The sequence below is a fragment of the Peromyscus leucopus genome, chromosome 4, assembly GCF_004664715.2.
Source record: "Peromyscus leucopus breed LL Stock chromosome 4, UCI_PerLeu_2.1, whole genome shotgun sequence".
Taxonomy (NCBI): Eukaryota; Metazoa; Chordata; class Mammalia; order Rodentia; family Cricetidae; genus Peromyscus; species Peromyscus leucopus.
Window position 1 is genome coordinate 148,546,972 of NC_051066.1, and position 18,180 is coordinate 148,565,151.

General features: G+C 53.9%; 1 protein-coding gene across 1 annotated transcript in view; it reads right to left on the reverse strand.

The window, feature by feature from the left end:
* Positions 1-272: 272 nt before the first annotated feature.
* The window catches only part of Cdh22 (cadherin 22), a 123,793-nt gene continuing 105,885 nt past the window's right edge, over positions 273-18,180 (reverse strand). The window contains exons 9-12 of the mRNA XM_028868488.2: positions 12,255-12,376; positions 12,047-12,164; positions 5,078-5,329; positions 273-1,452 (exon numbers count right to left, since the gene is read on the reverse strand). Of these exons, the coding sequence (XP_028724321.1) occupies positions 917-1,452; positions 5,078-5,329; positions 12,047-12,164; positions 12,255-12,376 (1,028 nt within the window). The 3' untranslated portion in view covers positions 273-916. The remainder of the gene's footprint in view (positions 1,453-5,077; positions 5,330-12,046; positions 12,165-12,254; positions 12,377-18,180) is intronic.

Sequence of the window (18,180 nt, forward strand, 5' to 3'; positions counted from 1 at the left end):
CACAACAGACAGATAACATCACCACTGTGCACAGCCTTTTCTCTCCGCCCAAGCTCATCTTGTTTTTAGCATCCTTGCCAGGGGGCTCATGCTGATGTAGCCCAAGGAGCAGGAAGATTCTGCAGTTGCTAGGCACATCTGTTTCCCCTCAGAGGAGGACCAGGGGCTGACAGCTGGGACCCATTCCTCTTCCTTCGGAGGTGTTGGGAGGAGCCAGAGGGTGAGGGAGTGAGCTCAGATACACGGGCCTCCAGCAACCACAAGGACGAGGCTAGTAACAAAGGCGAGCATTTATTGAACACCTACTCTGTGCCAGGCACTGCCCAACGACTTGACACCTGAACCCTTTCCATCCTCTCAAATCTTCGAGGTAGGTGCTGTTATTAACCTCATTTGACAGATGAGGAAACTGGGGCCCAGAGAAATGAGGTGACTTGTCCAGGCAGCTGGTCAGTGCGGGAGGCTCCACCACTCCCTGTCTGCGTGTCCCCGGGCAGGTCACAACCACTTCTCTGGGGGGCTTTCCTATCTTGGCACCTTTGGAACGCCACCTTATAGTTTCTACAACAATGCAGTCGGTCTCTGGGTAGCTCCCAGCACACAGTAGGTGCTTAGTAAATGACCAGCCCTTCCTTCATCTTTACTTGAATGCCAGAAAGCCTTGGGGTGGGCACGGCAGCAGCGCCCTCCTCCGCTTTCTCTTCCCAGGTCCTTTCCCAGCACGGGGTTCCCCCCTCCGCGGTCCCTTCCAACCCCAGGGCTGCGCAGGTCGGGTTCCCCTCCCTTCTCCTGACGTTGGTCACCATCCCGCACCCCTGAGTCCTCGCAAGCTTCACCCCTTGGGGGCGTGTCGCGGCGCGGGAGCCATGCAGGTCCCCTCCCGTCGGGCCGCGCTGCCGGACTGGCCCGGTTGGGGCTAGGAGGCCGGGGCCTCGTCGTCCCCACGGTGGCCGGCGTAGAGCGCGGCCAGCGGTCGGAAGCGCGGGCCCCAGGCGCGGAGAAAAGCGAAGTCCTGCTCGGAGCCGGTGGAGCCGCTGTGCAGCGAGCTGAGCGAGGCAGCCGGCGAGCCCGCGCCCTCGAACGCGTAGGTCTGGAAGGCGTCGTAGGGCGGCACCGACAGGTCCGCGTCCGCCAGCGCCACCTTGCGACTGATGAAGTCCCTGAACACCGAGAAGTCCGGCTCCGGGCTCGACGGGCCCCGAGGCAGCGAGTGGCGCTCGGAGGAGGAAGCAGCCTGTGGGGGACTGGCCGCTCCCCCGCCCGCGTCGCCACCCTTGAGCTCCCCGAAATCGTAGAGGCTCCGCAGCGCTGACATGTCATAGGCCTCGGTGTCCTGCTCGCCGCCGCCCTCGTCGTTGTATTTGATCACGTTGTCCCGCATGTCCTCATCCACGTCCGAGCTCAGGTGGCTCTTGTGGTGACGCCTGAGGGTGAGGATTAGCAGAGCCAGCACTGCGGGGTGGGGTGGGGTGGGGTGACGGGAGGGAACAGGGAGACAGAGTGAGGCCTGAGCTCAGCATACTGCCTGGCCTCCCTCCATCCCCCAATGCCACAGCAGAGCTTCGTGGTCCTTAAAAGTTCCCTAGGTTTCCCATTTCTTGTGGTGAGAACTGAGCTGGCCGTCCAGGTAGGTGGTGAGCTATTCGTCTCAGGAGGTATGCAAATTGTATTTATAGGGCTAGTGGGACTGGGGTTGCCCAGCAGAGCTGTGCTAAGGATTTACACCCGATTCGAGGGCCAGCCATCCTTGGCTCTAGACGCTGCTGTAAGGTTGAAGGCACCTGTCTTCTGTCCTTGCCTGCCTCTGTCCACCCCAGAATTCTCTGCTTCCCATTCAGTGTCTCAGTCAGGACCCCTGGGGTTCTCTCCCCAAGAGCTCTAGCCAGGTCCAGTGACCCAGCTCCAAGCCCCCAGTGGAAGGAAGGTCTCATCCCTCTGTCTCCTAGTTCTCAGTGTGGCCACTCCACCAGCAGCAGCTGCAGGGAATTCTTGTCAGCCGGGTCCTCAGTGGGTCCTAGATCTGCTTCTGAGGTCTTCCCTTTCCTCATCTCAACTAAAGAGGGATGGCCTACCACAGCCCAGGTCCTGCCAAGTTAACCCCAATAAATATCCTCTGGGACCTGGAAACGTCTCCCTGGCTTAGTGCCTGGTATGGTAAAGAATTGGATGTGTGCTTGCTGAGTGAATGAATGAATGAATGAATGAATGAATGAATGAATGAACAAGGAGTTGCCTACAGACCTGGCGGTGAGAGGGAGTGAATGACTGATTCTCTACGCTTCTTGTCCTCCTTCATCTGGCCTCCAAGACTTCACATTCCTCTTCTCTTCCTCCAAACAGCACCCACCCCCTGCTTCCCCAGCTCCCTAGCAGTCTTCCCAGGACCTGTTCCTCCATAACTCTCCCTCCCTTGGCACTGTCCTGCAGGCCCGTGGCTTTGACTTCCCTCTAACAACTCCAGTATCTCTGGCCCCAGCCTGGACCTCTCCCCTGAAATCCAGATTCAACCAGTTGCCAGTACTCTTGGCTGACCAAGAGAACCTCAAACTTTGCACGCCCAAAGTTGAAAGAAATAATCTCTTTCCCACTAACCCCTGTCCCTGCACCAGGGCTCAGGGAACCTGATGGAAAGGGGGAGGAGGGAATGTAGGAGCAGGAGGGCAGGAGGGATGCGGAGCTGTCTTCTGGACTTGGCTGTCGCATTCACAGCAGCTGTGCACAAGATCAAGCCAGTCCACATTCCAGCAAGGACAGGGGAGGGGCCAGCAAAGTCCCATCCTTAGCCCTAAAGCTGGCTGGGTCTGGTCCCTAGCAGGCTGCCCAGGTCCCAGTGGATGGCCACACATGCAGGCGGCACTCACGGGACTCAGTGGGTTATTATAGAGGAAACACAAAGAGGACCTGAGGGTGGGAAGGGGACATGTAGGGGAGGTCTGGGGTGTGTGTGTGTGTGGGTGGATACAACCCAGATACATTGTATACATGTATGAAATAAAGAAAAAAAATTAATTTGGTTTACTTTTTGTGTATGGGTGCTTTGCTTGCCTGTATGTCTGTGCAGTATGTGTTTAGTGCTGGTCGATCACACATAGAGGGGTCAGATCCCCTGCACCTGCAGTTACAGACGGTTTGTGAGCTGTCATGTGGGTGCTGAGAATGGAACCCAGGGTCCTCTGGAAGAGCAGCCAGTGTTCTTAACTGCTGAGCCATCTCTCCAGCCCCAAGAATGAATTAAAAAAAAAAAATCTCTTAGCCAGGCGGTGATGGCACACGCCTTTAATCCCAGCACTCAGGAGTCAGAGCCAGGCGGATCTCTGTGAGTTTGGGACCAGCCTGGTCTACAGAGTGAGATCCAGGACAGGCTCCAAAGCTACACGGAGAAACTCTGTCTCAAAAAACCAAACAACAACAACAACAAAAATCTCTTGCTCAGTAATGAACCCTATTGTGGAAACTGTCAGCACCTGAGAGGGATTCACGGGATGGATTTGTAAATAAATGATAGTGGATAGATGGATGGATACATGGATGGACAGATACACGCTAAGCACTGTGGCAGGGTTTAAACTTTTCTTGCAGCTCCAGACAGATGCAGCCAGGCCTGTGGCTAGAGCCAGCTGTGAGGGCCACAGCACAGGGTACTGAGCTCACCACCTAACATGGTAGTTTACCACAGGGGAGGGAGCAGGGGCTGGAGACAGGCCTTGAGGGAGGGCTGGAGGGAAGGACGGTGTCAAGAGAGAAGTGGAGAAGATGGATGGACAACGTTTGGAGCTGGAGACCCGGAGCTGTGGAGGGGATGCCCACGAGAGCAGATGGCGGGGGTTTTGCGGGCGGCGGCGACAGATGTGCCAGACCTGATCAGAGATTCCGCCCGTCACCTTTAGAGCACTGATGTGCACTTTCTTCGTTTGTGGGCAATTAGGCAGAAATTTGTTTGCACTGCTTCGGAAAATGAAACCGCTGTAAAGTGCACCCTCTGGAAAAAGGGTTTCTGAGCCGTGGGCTGTGGTGGGGAGGGAGGGGCTGCCCTCCTGATGAGTCTGCAGGGATCTGGAGGGGCAGAGTAGGTCACTGGAGGGTGGGCAGCACAAGGGGGTTGTCATCTGGGGGGCCGGGCAGGGCTGGCGAGCACGGTCTGCAGAGAACCCCTAGCTCTGGCTGTTCTGTCTACCGTCTGCACTTGGGTGGCTGCTCACATCTCTTCTCCCCAGGAATACTGGGGTTGAAATGGCTTCCAGTACCAGTGTCCCCAATGTCTAAAGACATCCCAAGTGCCCTAAGGTGCTGTTCCCAGTTTTATTCCATGTCGGGTGGCAGAGTTAGAGGTGGAGACACAGACTAAGGAGACCTAACCTGTGTCACCTTAGCCAAGGCACATAACCTCTGTGAACCTCAGTTTCTTCATCTGAGAAACGGGTTGATACACCTGGCCATGCAGCCATGCTTCTCTTTATGGAGAACTAAGAAGGGCACTAGACAAGAGAATTTTAGAAATATGCTTGGTTCCTGACCTCTTTGAAGCAAGTTTCCATGTCCAATAGGTTTGTCTTGAACTCCCTCTATAGTCAAAGATGACTAACTTCTAATACTCTTGTCTCTTGACTTCTGAGGTGTTGAGATCACAGCCCTGCATCCTCCTCCTGGATTTATGCAGTACCAGGGATTGAACCCAGGGCTTCATGTGTGCTGGGCAAGCACTCTACCAATTAGACCACATCTCAGCTCCCTGTTTCTTTTTATTGATGAGGGGTGTCATTCTGTAGTCCAGGTTGGTCTGGAACTTACTACATAGCCCAGGCTAGCCTCTAACTTACAGCAATCCTCCTGCCTCAACTTTCCAAGTGCTGAGATTACAGGAATGAGCCCCTGGCCTAAGCTGGGCGAGGGGCACTGCATGAACTCTGTCCCAAGTAGGCCACCATCTGCACTTCAGAGACTTCCCACCGAGGCAGAGGTCAGAGATGGTTCTAGCCAGCCGATCTTTATGTAGGGGAGACCGAGGCTCCTTTCCCAGGCTGTGGTCTATCTGGGCAGGATACCCAGTCCAGCAATGGCGGAATGCTCTTGAACTCACCGACCAGAATGAGGACGCAGACCAAGAGAGCAATGAGCGCGCCAGGGCTGAGGGAGGCAGCCACGACGAAGGCCGTGGTGTTGCAGGACTGGATGGTGCCGGAGCTGTCACAGCCGCAGATGCGGATGGTGAGGGTGCCCGTGCTGCTCAGTGTGGGTGGCCCGCTGTCCACAACGAGGATGGGAAGGAGGAACACATCCTGCTCTTGCCGGTTGAAGCCCACGTGCTGCGTGTGCACAGCAGCTGTGTTATCTGCTCGGAAGAAGTGAGCAGTGTGTGACTCAGGGCTGGGCCAGACCCCGGTGCAGCCACATCCCGATGCCACCTCGAGATCTGCCCCTTCACACCCAAACTGCCACCTCTCCAAGGACCCACACGCCTGGCCCTTAGCTCCCCCAATTCTGCCCCAGCTGCTGAAGATCCTCTAGCTCGCAGAGCCCATGGGTGTCCTCAGCTGTCCCTGGATTCGGTTCCCAGCTGTCTTAAGTGTGTTTTCATCAATTCTAAGATTTTTTTTTTTTTGCTCCCAGCTGTGCCAAGGTACTATTCCCAGCTAATCCAAGATTCTGTTCCCAGCTGGACCAAGGTCCTGGCCTTGGCTATGCCATTTTTCCCCCCATTGATCTCAACAGCTTGCCCAGTTTCAGATTCTACTCCCATTTCAAATACACTCTGCTTTCAGGAGTCCTCTGGTCTTTGGTTGTGGTTTGCTGGACCTTGACAAATCCAAGGTCATCAGAGGTGGCTGGCAACCCTGGCTGGCAGTGCCTGTGGCTGAGGGGCCTTTCTGCCCTCCATGTTACTCAGAAGTTCTGGAGCGTGGGGTCTCATTAAGAAGCTGAGCTTCCAGGGTCGGGACACAGCCTTCATGACCAGATGAGGGGACCATAGAGCCCCAGTCTCCCTACCCAAAGTTCTCCTTTTTACACAGGTGATCAGCGAGAGGGTTGAACTACACAGTGGTGCCTACTGTCCAGCCTCATCTTGCTGTAGTCCAGGAAAAACTGGCAAAGGGCAGATGGATGGTCTTGTAGCATAGGCTGAGTGGCAGCTGGCACCCGCTTCCTCTCCTTTTCTTGCCTCCTCCACATCTGTCCCACATGTGCCAGGCAGTACTGACCCTTGCTTTCTGGGGGCACCTCTCAGTCCTGCACAGTGTGGGGGTCTGAAGGGCTCAGAGCCCCAGAACTGACATTCCATTTCTGCTGCCGACCTCCTGCTTGCCTGCCATGCCCAGCTCTCCTTCACCTTGTTGTCAGTGTGGGGTCTCACCTGAGACCTTGGGGGCCCAGAGTCCTTTCCCAGTGTTGTGGGTCCCAGGTAGCTCTAGGAAACCTATGCTTGCGTGGAGAGGCAGATTAAGACCTTCCTGGGGCTAGTTTGGAAGGAAATCTGAGCCCAGGGCAGAGCCAGTCTCCCCCGCTGCTCCTTCTCAATAGTTCCTGCTTCCTAATAGTTTCCCAAGTCTGGTCTTCTTTACCATGGACACAATGATGAGGAAAGAGCCCTTGGAAAGACTGATTCATGACCTTGGACACACACAGGAGGTGGGCAGAGGTCCAGATGTGACAAGATGGACCATGAGGCTCAGTGTCTTATTCTACCCACTGTTATGCACATTTGAACATTTTCGTGCAAACGTTAATAACACTGTATGCATCATGCACTAGCTCGCTCGGTCCTCAGTGTCCTCATCAGTAAACAGAACCAGAGTCTCACCTAGTGGTGAGGATGGAATAGAATCGTTCCCAGCACACAACAATTCCTCATAAATGCTGGTTAATAGTTCTCCCACATGCCGCACCCCACACCTGCTCCCTGTCTGGATGTCCCTGCCTTGCTCTGCAAGTCTCTGCTATCTGGGACATCCTCTTTGCCTTCTTGCTTGGGAAAATCCCTCATCCATCATGTTTCAGCTAGATATCACCTCTTCTCATGGCCTCCTTTCTCCAGTTCCCTGGGAAGGAGGGATTTAGGGCTCCGACGCCATGCTTTGATGACTCAGGCCCATGCACAGTTCTGTTTTGGCACTTGTCACCTTGTAAGAAGCAAATGTGTGCCTGTTTCTCCACTACTGGCCAGCTGGAGCCTGGCCCTAAGCCAGTCTCAGGGAACAGAGTTTGAAGGGACCACACTCTTGGGTTAAGTGGCAGCCGTGGGTCCGGTCCTCGAGTTCTGGCTTGGCCTCAGGAGCCTCCTGAGAGAGGTTGAGGCAGCTCACTCAGGCTAAAACACTGTGGCGTCCTGCCGGGGAAGAAAGGAGGCCCGAGTGTAGAGGGCAGAGAAGAGGATGCGGATGGGGCTGCATCAGCACCAGCTGGATGCTTCTCAGATATCAGCCCGTGGGCATTTGAAACCCACATTCAGCTCTTCTAACCATGGCTGGAGCAGGGTCTCCCCTGGTGGACGTGGAAACGAAGGCTCAGCAAGAAGCGGCATGGTGGCTCCGGAGATAATGGAGCTCGCACCAAGCTTGATGACCTCGGCTCCGCCCCTAGGACCCACATGGTGGATGGAGAGAACCCACTCACACAAGCTATCCTGTGACCTCTGAAGGTCATGTGCCATGCCTCCTCCTATCCCACTCAGGACACAAAATTGATAAATGTCATTTAAAAACTTCTAAAGAAGGTGACTATGGGGCTGGAGCGTTGGCTCAGCTGCTGGGAGTACACATATTGCTCTTGTGGAGGGCAGGGTTCCTGGCACCCATATTGGGTACCTCACAACGGCTCTAACTCCAGCTCCAGGGGATCTCATGCCTCTGGCCTCCACCAGCACTTGCATTCATGTACACACACACACACACACACACACACACACACACACACACACACCACTTTAAAAATAAGAATAGTGGCTTGTTTCTTCATCATCCGTCTGTCTATCCATCCATCTTTTATTCATTCATCCACTCATCCATTCATCCATCACCCATCTACAAACCCATCCATCAATTCATCCACCCTCCATCATCCCTCTATAGATCTATCTACCCATCTATTCTCTAGCTCTCATGTATATTCACCCGCCTTCCACTTTCCATCATCCACCCATTGTCCATCCATCTACCCATCCATTCTCTAGACTTCATACATGCATCCACTTCCCATCATCCATCACCCTCTACTATCCACCCACAGATCTATCTACCCATCAGTTTTCCAGTTTTCGTACATTTGTCCACCTTCCAGCATCCATCCATTCATCCTCTATCTAGTCACCATCTTCCATCTACGATCTCTCTACCCTCCAGCACTCACCCACCCACCATTCATCTATTCATCCACCCTCTGTGCTCCACATACCCATCCACTCTTCATCATTGACCTGCCCACTCATTCATGCATCCTCCATCTACCCATGTATTCCTCCCTATCCATCCATCCTCCTTCCGCCATCCATCAACTTCCACTTGTTCATTCATCTTCCCTCATTTTCCACCTACCAATCCATTTCCTTCTTTCCCTCCCTCCCTCCCTCCTTCCCTTTCCTCTTTCTCTTCCTCCCTCTTCCTTCTGCAGCTCTTCATTAATGGCTGCCAGCCAGGCTGCCTGCTGGCTGCTGAGGGAAACAATGGAGAGCTAAATCAGCTGTTGCCTGGATCAGAGAGCTCAGATGCTAATGTAAGAGACAAACACTAATTGAAGGAGCCCACCGCTCTGTCTAGGATTGCAAACCATGGGAGGACTGGGAAGGGCCAATGGAGGAGGACATGTGAGAGGACCTGACCGTGCCTGGGAGCTCAGGGGGAAGTGATAGACATCCAAGTACAAGTTCATCCTGGGTGGGCAGGTCCAGAAACGAGAAGAGCCCAGTGCTGGTGCTGAGGCTAGAGCATAGCGTGTGGCTGGAGGGAGGCAGAAGCCCATCCAGGGAAGTTTAGCAGGCCAGTTTTCGTAAGGAACTTGAGCTATTTTCTGAGAAGCAACAGGAGGCCATTGATTCGTGGGCTTGAAACCCAAGAAGTGACCCAGGGATATATCATCCATTCATTTCACAGCAAATCTGAACTGAGCACTCTCTATATGTCAGGATTATTCTAGCCCCTGGAGACATGGCTGTGAATAAGATCGACGTGGTTTCTGTCCTGGCTTGAACCTGCCCGGTAGCCAAGGACACTTATAATGGAAAATACGGGCATTGACATGGACTACAGGTCGGAAGCGCTGGTGTGTTTTGTGTGAGACAATAGCGGCAGTGGCAGCAGAGAGAAGTGGACAGATTTGAGAAATGAGCGGCTGGCCCTGGCCCAGCCTCCAATTGCCAAGCAAGACAGAGACGCAGTCTCAGGGTTGCTGTCTCCCACTACGCAGCCAGATGTTCCGAGCACTCAGAGCCCCGCCATACCTCCACCCGGTGGAAGGGGGCTCCTGGGGAATGGTCCTGACCCCATCCGGCTGCCTCCTCTGGGAAGCCACGGACCACCCCAGGCCCACCCCACCCTTCCAGGCGGGACCCGTGCCCGGGAGTAGCATCCATCCATCTGGCCCGACATCCATCAGCGTCAATCCCTGGCTGCAAAAGCAATATTTATAAATCACATTTCCAAACTGGCTACACATTTGTACAAAGAAGCAGATGGGTTGGGGTAGCCGCTTGTCACCTAAGATATTTATATGGCGAGGAGGTGGGGGGTTGGCACAGTGAGGGGAGGGGCTGAAGGAGTGGAGGAAGAGACTTTCCACGGCTGCTCTGACCTCATCAGGCTAAGGTTACCCTGTCCCCAAAGCTTACACTACCTCTACACAGCTCCAAAAGGGAGCTCTGGAGGTCCCTAAACTAGGAGAAACAGCAGGGGTGGAGGCTCGGGCCCAGGAGTTGCGAGGACCCTTGAACTTGGAGAGGCAGGTACAGGACTGGCTGTGTCCGTGGGCACCAGCTCAGGGTACCAAGGGAGGGATGTGTGGGCTGAACTGTATTGGTTGTTGAATTACTTCCAAAAAGATTTAAATAGCCATGGCTCTGAGCCTCAGCTCCGCCTACAGCCTTAGATTTTCTCACAGTCATGCCCCTGCCCTCAGTAGAGGGGTTAATGCCAGACACAGCAGGGACTCCAGGGTCCAGGGTCATCGTTGTCTGGGGTCAGTTGTCAGGGTGGAGGCACTGGGTAATGAAGATTCTTAATATGGCCTTAAGGCTTCTCCCTGTAGGCGTAGGGTCTGAAACACTTGGGAGTGACCCCAGGCCTGTTCCAGGACCAGAAGGAACCAATGTGGTCTGACCCCACCCCCACCCCATGCCTCTTGACTTATCCCTTTCTGGTCCTGTTTCCCACTTGTTTGAAACTTGCTCCTTCCGCCACCAGACAGTGTTCACTCCGGTTATCCGAGTGGCTCGCTCTCTGGTTGCTTTTGGTTTCTATTGATTTGTGTATGTGTGAGTGCATGTATGTGTGGTGTATACTGTGTGAGCATGTACCTGCCTGTGTGTGAGAGGCAGAGGTCGGTGTCATGTGTCTCCCTCGATCTTTTTCCACCTTAGTTTTTTAGGCAGGGTGTTGTTGGCCTGGAACTCACAGATTAGACTAGGCTAGCTGGGGGCAAGTTCCCAGGATCCTCCTGTCCTTGCCTCCCAGTGACAGGGTTATAGAAACATGTTACCATGCCCAGCTTACATGGGTACTCGGGATTTGAACTGAGGTCACCTACTGAGCCGTCTCCCCACCCATTTCATTTGCCTACGCATTATAGATCCCTTCAGAGCGGCCTCCCAGACGACCTTTCATTTTCAGCTTCATGCCACACATTTTATTGAACACCTACAAGGTACCAGCATTGCCCTGGGCACCCAAAGGCCTATGACGAACAGAGAAAGGCCCAGCCTCTTGAGAAACAAGGCTATGCGGCCCCTCCCTCCCTGGCCACTCATCTGACATATTATTGATTTGTTTAATTTCTGTCTTGCTTCAATAGAATATGAACTCCACGAGGGCGGAGATTCTCTTCCATCTGTCATTGTATTTCCAGGGCCCAGAGCAGAGCTTGCCAAGTAGGAACTATACCTCAGTGGTGCTTACGAGACTAAAAGTAGAAAGTGAGAGTTCGGGGTCTGCAGTCTACCCCGCTAGCCCTCCTCCCTCGGGGGTACACTTGAGGTGGTGTGTATTAGCCCCATTTTCAGATAATGAAACTGAGGCTTAGAGAGGGCCAGATAGTTGCCAGGAAGTCATGGAGAGCCTTAGTTGAGCGTGGGCTGCCTCCTGGGGTTCTCACTCTGGTCCATTGACATCTGCCTCCCTCAGCTTTGTTTTTAAAGATTTCAATGTCAATTTGATGAGGACCGTGGGGGATGGAGTGGGGTATCGTGGAAGACTCAGCTCAGGCAGGTGGGCAATTTGCTTCTGCAGGGGGAAAACTGAGTCAAGGAATATCTTTACTATATAGAGACAGATGTGTGTGTGTGTGTGTGTGTGTGTGTGTGTGTGTGTGTGTGTGTGTATCCCATGGGCGTGGATATGAAACCCTCAAGTGTAAATGTGAACTGAACCAGAAAGGCTCAGTAAGCATGGACCCTGAAGGACTCTGCAGAACTCTGGGAAGGGACTTCTCCTTCTGAGACAACTGAAATGTGGAGGAGTGGGAAAATCGCCCTCCACTGTGTCTGTGAGGATGCCACAGAGAACTTGAGTTGGGGGCACTTTGAACCACATGTGTACAATGCTGCCTTCCTCTGTCACTTGGCTCAGGGACTGTCCTCCAGTGCCTACCCTACTGCTCCTCTGGATGCTCTTTTAGGGTCGTTCCAACTGACATTCTCTGCTCTTGGGATGCATCTCTTCACTCTGCCAACCCACACCCTGGTTCCTCAGGGCTTGGCCAGTGGCTGGGTGTCAGCAGTGACCTGGCTCATACTCTGTGATCTTAGACCCAGCTCTGCCTCTCATGGAGTCTTAGTTTCTACAGAGGAGGAAGGTAATATACCAGCCCCCTCTGTCACCCTGAGGGTGGTGGCTTACAGGTAGCTCACCTTGGATGTCCAGCAGAGAAAAATGAGGGTTGCTGGGTGCTTCTGGTACCAGGCGGAAATAGAAGCGGTGACCTCCCTGGGGCTCATCTCTGTCCACCACACTGATGGTCTGGATAAGCTGTAGGGTGGGGAGGGGCAGGTTACATAATGAAGTGGAGTAGGGGGCTCTGGCATGACAGTAGCCCTGATCCCCAGTCCCTCTGGGTACCTGGCCTGGCTTGGCATCCTCACACACAGCTGCCTCGTAGGGTGTAGCCAGCTCTGGGGGATTGTCATTCACATCCAGGATTCGGATCCGTAGGGAGGCTCGTGATAGCTGAGCATGATTGTCTGTAAGAAGTGTGAAGAGGAGGGCAAGCTTCAGGGATGAGATTAGACAACTGCCTACTTCTGGAAGATGGGCAGTGGGCCACACTGACAGACACTGCATTATCCAAATGGGGACGAGGACCAGCATAGGGACATCTGGGATTGGGCAATCACAACATGATCCCTATCCCAATCTCCTAAACATTTCCACCACCCTCTGCCAACACCATGTCCACCATCCCATCCCCACCACCATCCCATCACCATCCTCTCCACCATCCATCTCTCCACCATGCCCATCTCCACCACATCCATCCCATCTCCACCACCATCCATCTCTCCACCAGGCCTATCTCCACCACACCCATTCCATCTCCACCACCATCCATCTCTCCACCAGGCCTATCTCCACCACACCCATCTCTACCACCACTATATCACCATGACCATTTCCACTATTGCTACTCCATCTCTGTCATTACCATCACCATAACCGCCTTCACCGCCCTCCTCTCCATCTTCACCATAGTCTTCACCAGATCCACCATCCCCATCCCCATTGTTAACATTAGCATCAACCCCACTTCCATTACCACCACAACCTCTGTGGCCATGAACAACAGCATCACTCATCACCATCACCATCACTTCTAGGAGCACCACCACAATCTGTGTCATCACTAATGCTACTAAGCCATCACCATGATGACTGGCAACACTGTCTTCCCTGACTCTAGCAGGTAATGGACAGTAGCAGCCTCACCACTGTCTCCATCATCCCAGTAGATCACTATCACCACATCCATTAGCTCCACCCTCATTATTTCCTCTCACCCTAAGTACTAAGACCATCATCCTCATGGCCCCTGTCCCTCTGTCACACCACCAATATTCTAACTTCTGTCATCAGCTGTGCTAGCACCATCTCCAGAGTAGCCACCAACACGACCAGCCCATTAATATTACTGTCACCTCCACCACAATCACCAGTGGCACCTCAGACAAGCCTCTGCCTCCACCGCCATGTCCCCTCCACTGCTCTCTGTCCTGTCACCTAGAGAGCACTGAATGCTCCTGGAGCATACATGCCCATCATCCGGCTGCCCTGGGAGATGCTGTGGCCTACTACCATTTGTGTCCCCGGACCGTGAAGGAGAAACCGAAATACGTGGGCATGTTTAGACAATGGGTCAGCTGGTGACTGAACCCCCAAATTGCTGCTCTCAGCACACCTGCAGGGCCAGATGAGTCCAAGGAGGCAAATTTGGCCAGCAAACAGGATGCCTATAAAGTCAAGGCCCTGACTTACTTAGCTCTGGGTCTCTGTCTTAGGGCGAAGAACAGCTTGCCCCTCACAGTCGGGCAAATGAATGGAATATGAAGGGATGGCAAAGAGGCCTGAGTGTCAAGCATAGATGAAACCCTGACCCAGACCTTGAGCTTAGGCAAGACCCTGACATCAGTTTCTATACCTGCAGAGTGGGCAGGGCATGGTGGTTAAGACTGAGCCCACCTCTGCCGCTTAGGAGCTTTGTGATCTCAACCAAGTGACTTGATTTCTCTAGGCTTGTTTTCTCGCTTGCTTGCAGAACAGATCTGCTAAGCGTTAACAGCTACAAAGTGCTTGGAACTGTGCACGCAGCACAGAAGACTGGGACACAGGTACCTAGTAAGCAGCCAGACATCCGAGAGCTGGCTGCCTCAGTCTGGCCTCTCTGAGCAGTCCTCTGTACACTTCCTGATATCCGAGTGCTGTTGTTAACCCATCCTCAGCTAGCCTGCTCACCACCGACCTTGTCTACCTGCTACTCACTGCAGGTGCACCCCCCAGGGGAGGAAATGGAACCCCAGTTCTAAGCAGATGCTTGGATGGTGGGAGTCTCCAGCTGGGTTGGCAGGGCGCTATTTTGGGGGCAGTCTGGGAGTTCCCAGGCAGCCAGGCACCCCATGAGTTTTGGAGAGAGTGGACCCATCTGCTCTGAACTCAGAGACCGCTGGATGCTGAGGCAGCTGCTGGAGAGGTGACGGAACTGGAGGTGGGAAGACAGGTGGGCACCTCTGGGGAAGCCGGGGAGGGAGGAAGACTTCTTCATCAGCACTGCTGACCCCCTTCTGGAGTTCCCCTCAGCCAGGCCATGTTATCTCCTCAGTTTATCCAGATCTGCCACCTCAGCAATTAGAGGGGCTCTTCCGGGACTGAGGGAGGGGAGTCGTGACTGGGGATGCCGAGTGAGCCGTTATTTTTAAGAACATGTTGCCAGAGAACCTCCACAGACAGATGGGGTGCTTCTGGGAGGGTGGGTGGGGGAGGGGGAGGCAGGCGGGTGTCTGCCTCCCAGCTGATGGTGGAGCTAATGAGGGCCTGAGCATCCTCTCTGGCAGCCTGCCTCTGTAGTAGAGGTGTGGGGCCAAAGGAGAGGTGGGAAAGACCTGGGTGCATGGCATCCCTCTTACGAAGGGCAGACACCTTTTACCCAGGTTCTACTACCGGAGTTCCTTGATGTCACAGCGTGGCTGTGGGTTACACCTGGCCTTCTCTTTCAACATGTCACACATAGGTCACTAGGAGAGCCCTGAGTCCTTTTGCCTAAGTGAGGGTCTCAGATCTAAGAGGTGGGCAGCTGAGGGCACCTACTTGAGAGGTGCGCCTCCAAGTTGCCCAGGTTGCTACCTGTAATGTTTGTTCCAGGGAATGGGGGATGGCCTGGAATCGCCATTGCTCCTGACTGGTCCCCATGCCCTCAACACTAGACAATGTTCCTACCCCGGGAAAGTCACCTGGGAAGCCTTAAAAAAACACCAGTGCTGAAGGTTGGCATGGCCCAAGGAGGTTCACTGTGTACCCAGCTCCAAACTCTGCCTTGGGCCGAATGGCAGGTCTCTGGCATGGTGAGTGCCTGTAACTCGTAACCACTGATGGCCATAAGGCCTGCCTGTAGCACCTTCTAGGGGTCTGCGGCAAAGCAAAAACACTCAGCAGTGTTTAACTTTGACCTCTTTCCAGTTTGCAGCATCCTTTCCTGTCCGTGACATCACGTGGGTTTCCATACAACCCATGAAAACGTGGTATCAAACCTGTTTTGTAGAGGGGGAAACTGAGGGGGAGGTCGGGAACATCCCCGGAGTTGTCCCCAAGCCTCCCAGCTCTCAAGTGTGTGGTCCAGATGCAATGTCTGGCTCTCCTGCTGCCTGGGTCTTTTCGATCCAATGGCAGCTGCTCAGACTCGGGCACAGCAGACCTCACCCAGTGCCCAGTGGCAGGTGCCCCCTCCAGGGGCCAGGTCCCCCATGGCCCTCCCCCGCATTGCCATCTCAGTTCATCTGACTGACATGCAAATTAGTTTAATTATTTCTTCTTCTAAAATAAATTATATTTTGCAGTAGCTGCAATATGTTGTGTCAGGCAAAATTACATTCAATATTTTTAAACTAATTGATGCAGCCTTGAGGAAGGCTGATTGACAGCCCAGAGCTGAGCAGGCCTGCAGCCTTAACCGATTCCTAAATTAAAATTAAACGTGCTCTGGCCTGGTGCCTCCTTCTCGGTTGGCTCGGGCAAGCATCTGGGGAGGTGGCAGGTGGAGCCCCAGGGGTCGGAAGAGGCTGGGAAGGAAGGTTCTGGGAGAGTCGCTGCTGGTCCGTCTCTCACCATCCTGGTGCCCTGAGGTTCCCTAAGCACAGCAGCTGGGGTGAGATTGGACATTTTGGAACGGAGGCTTGTGGTTTTTGCTGACGACTGTGGAACGGGAGTCTCCTTTGTACCAAGGACACAGGAACGAACAAGAACAACATGGTCCTTTGGTGTAGGGGTAGAGACAGACACCACTCCAGACTGTGACGGGAATTGAAAGGCTCAGGGACTGAGAATGCGCAGCAAGGAGTCCTGCCCGAGTGGGTGTGGGGACTTTTCCCATGGAGCAAGTGACATTTCTACCCAGATCCAACTGGGAAGTAACCAGGGGAAGGGGAAGGTGGGAGGGAGATTGCTCTGGGGAGAGTGATGGGCATATGCAAAGGCCCTGGGGTCAGAGTGTATGGGAGGCTTCAGATCTCTTATAAGGAAGAGAGTCACTCATGGGGCATTTAGACCCAACTGAGCAGGAAGCAGAGATGGATGGGGCCAGTGGGAAGGGAAGAAGACACAGGCGTAGCCTAGTGAGCAGAAGAATGTGTCACCTTCCCCTGAGAAAGGCAGAAGACACACATCAAGGCCCTGTCAAGGGTCTGTGCCTCCCCGCTTCATCCTGTCAACTGTGGACTGAGGTAGGAACTTGAGTCAATGCTGTTTTGTGGATGAGAAAACAGGTGACGTCAGAGAGGTGACGCCTCCTCCCTGGGGTCTCATGGCAGAACTGACAGAGCCCAGTCTGGATGAGGGGCCTGGTTTCAAAGGCAGAGTTTCTAGCTAACAGTCTTTTAACTCCTCAGTTGCCAGAACCCTTCTAAGCTCCAAAGGCCCTGCCTCCTCCAGGCAGCTCTCCTTGACTGCCCTCAGCCCAAGCCCTGTACTCTCTCCTACAAGGTCTCATGGCTTGAGTTAGATGGCCAGCCCCTCCCTGGCCTTGACTCTCCTTCCATTTATCTTCCTCCCTCTGCCCTGGGTCTGCCCTTCAGTTCCTTCCTGATGGCTTGATGTTTGCCCTCACCACATTGTGCACATGGCTTCCTGGGATGCTCGCTAGCATGGCTTTTACTGGGTACAGTGTGTGTGTGTGTGTGTGTGTGTGTGTGTGTGTGTGTGTGTGTGTCTGTGTGCAGGTGCATGTGTGAACGTTTACTTGGAGGCCTGAGAACAACATCAGGTGCCAATCTCAGGGATGCCATCCACCTCTTTGGAGACAGGGTCTCTCACTGGGACTTGCAGATTAGGCTATGCTGGCTAGCCAGTGAATCCCAGGGGTTCTCCTGTCTCTTCCACCTCAGCTCTGAGGTTACAAGAATTTCCCACCGCCTGACACTTTTATACGGGTTCTGGGGATTGGACTCAGGTCTGTGCCCTCAAAGCCAGTGCCTGACAGAGCCTACACCCCATTTTTGCCGCCCTCATTCATCTCCTGTGTAAGTAGAAATTTTGTTTAATGCTGCATGCCGTAATAGATGATTAATAAAGTTGTGTGCGATGAGGCATCTCCCTGTCTGTGGCATCCATGCCTAGGGACTGCTCAGAAGAGACTCTGAGAAGGGACTGGGGCGTGATGTGGCTGCACCCCTCCACGGACCCATGAAAGGAGCAGGAAAACCGATATCACATCAGCAAAATTAGTGGGTTGGATGCTGTGACTCTCCTTGGCACCACAGAGAAAGAGGAGCCCAGAGAGAGAAGCAAGGCAAGGCTTTGAGACAGGGAAGTGGAGAGGGACCCAGGGGAGAGATCATCTTTGCACTCACTTAGTGTGGTGGACAGGGGAGGGGAGCAGAATGGAGGACCCTCTCCCTGACAGCCCCCAGCCCAGCCCTGCCCTCCTCCCCAGGGAATTAGATCGCATCCTTACCCTAGGCTCTGATTAGAGCCAGCCAGCTGGGCAGAAAGATTGATCTTCCCAATTACCCACAGCCCAGGCAGGCATGGGAGGAGGAGGAGGAGGGTGGGGAGCAGAGGAGGATCCAGCAAAGGGTGTGGAGACAGCCTGGAGTGGCCTCCTGGCACTTCTTGCCCTGTTCCCATGTCCCTTTTGTGGGAACAGGAGGCTCAGGCACCCTTCTCTGTCTCTCTCAAGGACTTTGGTCATGTGCTTGGCTCCAATGTGCAGAGTCTGGGCTGTGCCTTTGTTGTGGGACTGACTCCTCTGAGTGGAGGGATGTGGTGAAGCCGTGAAAACAGTATC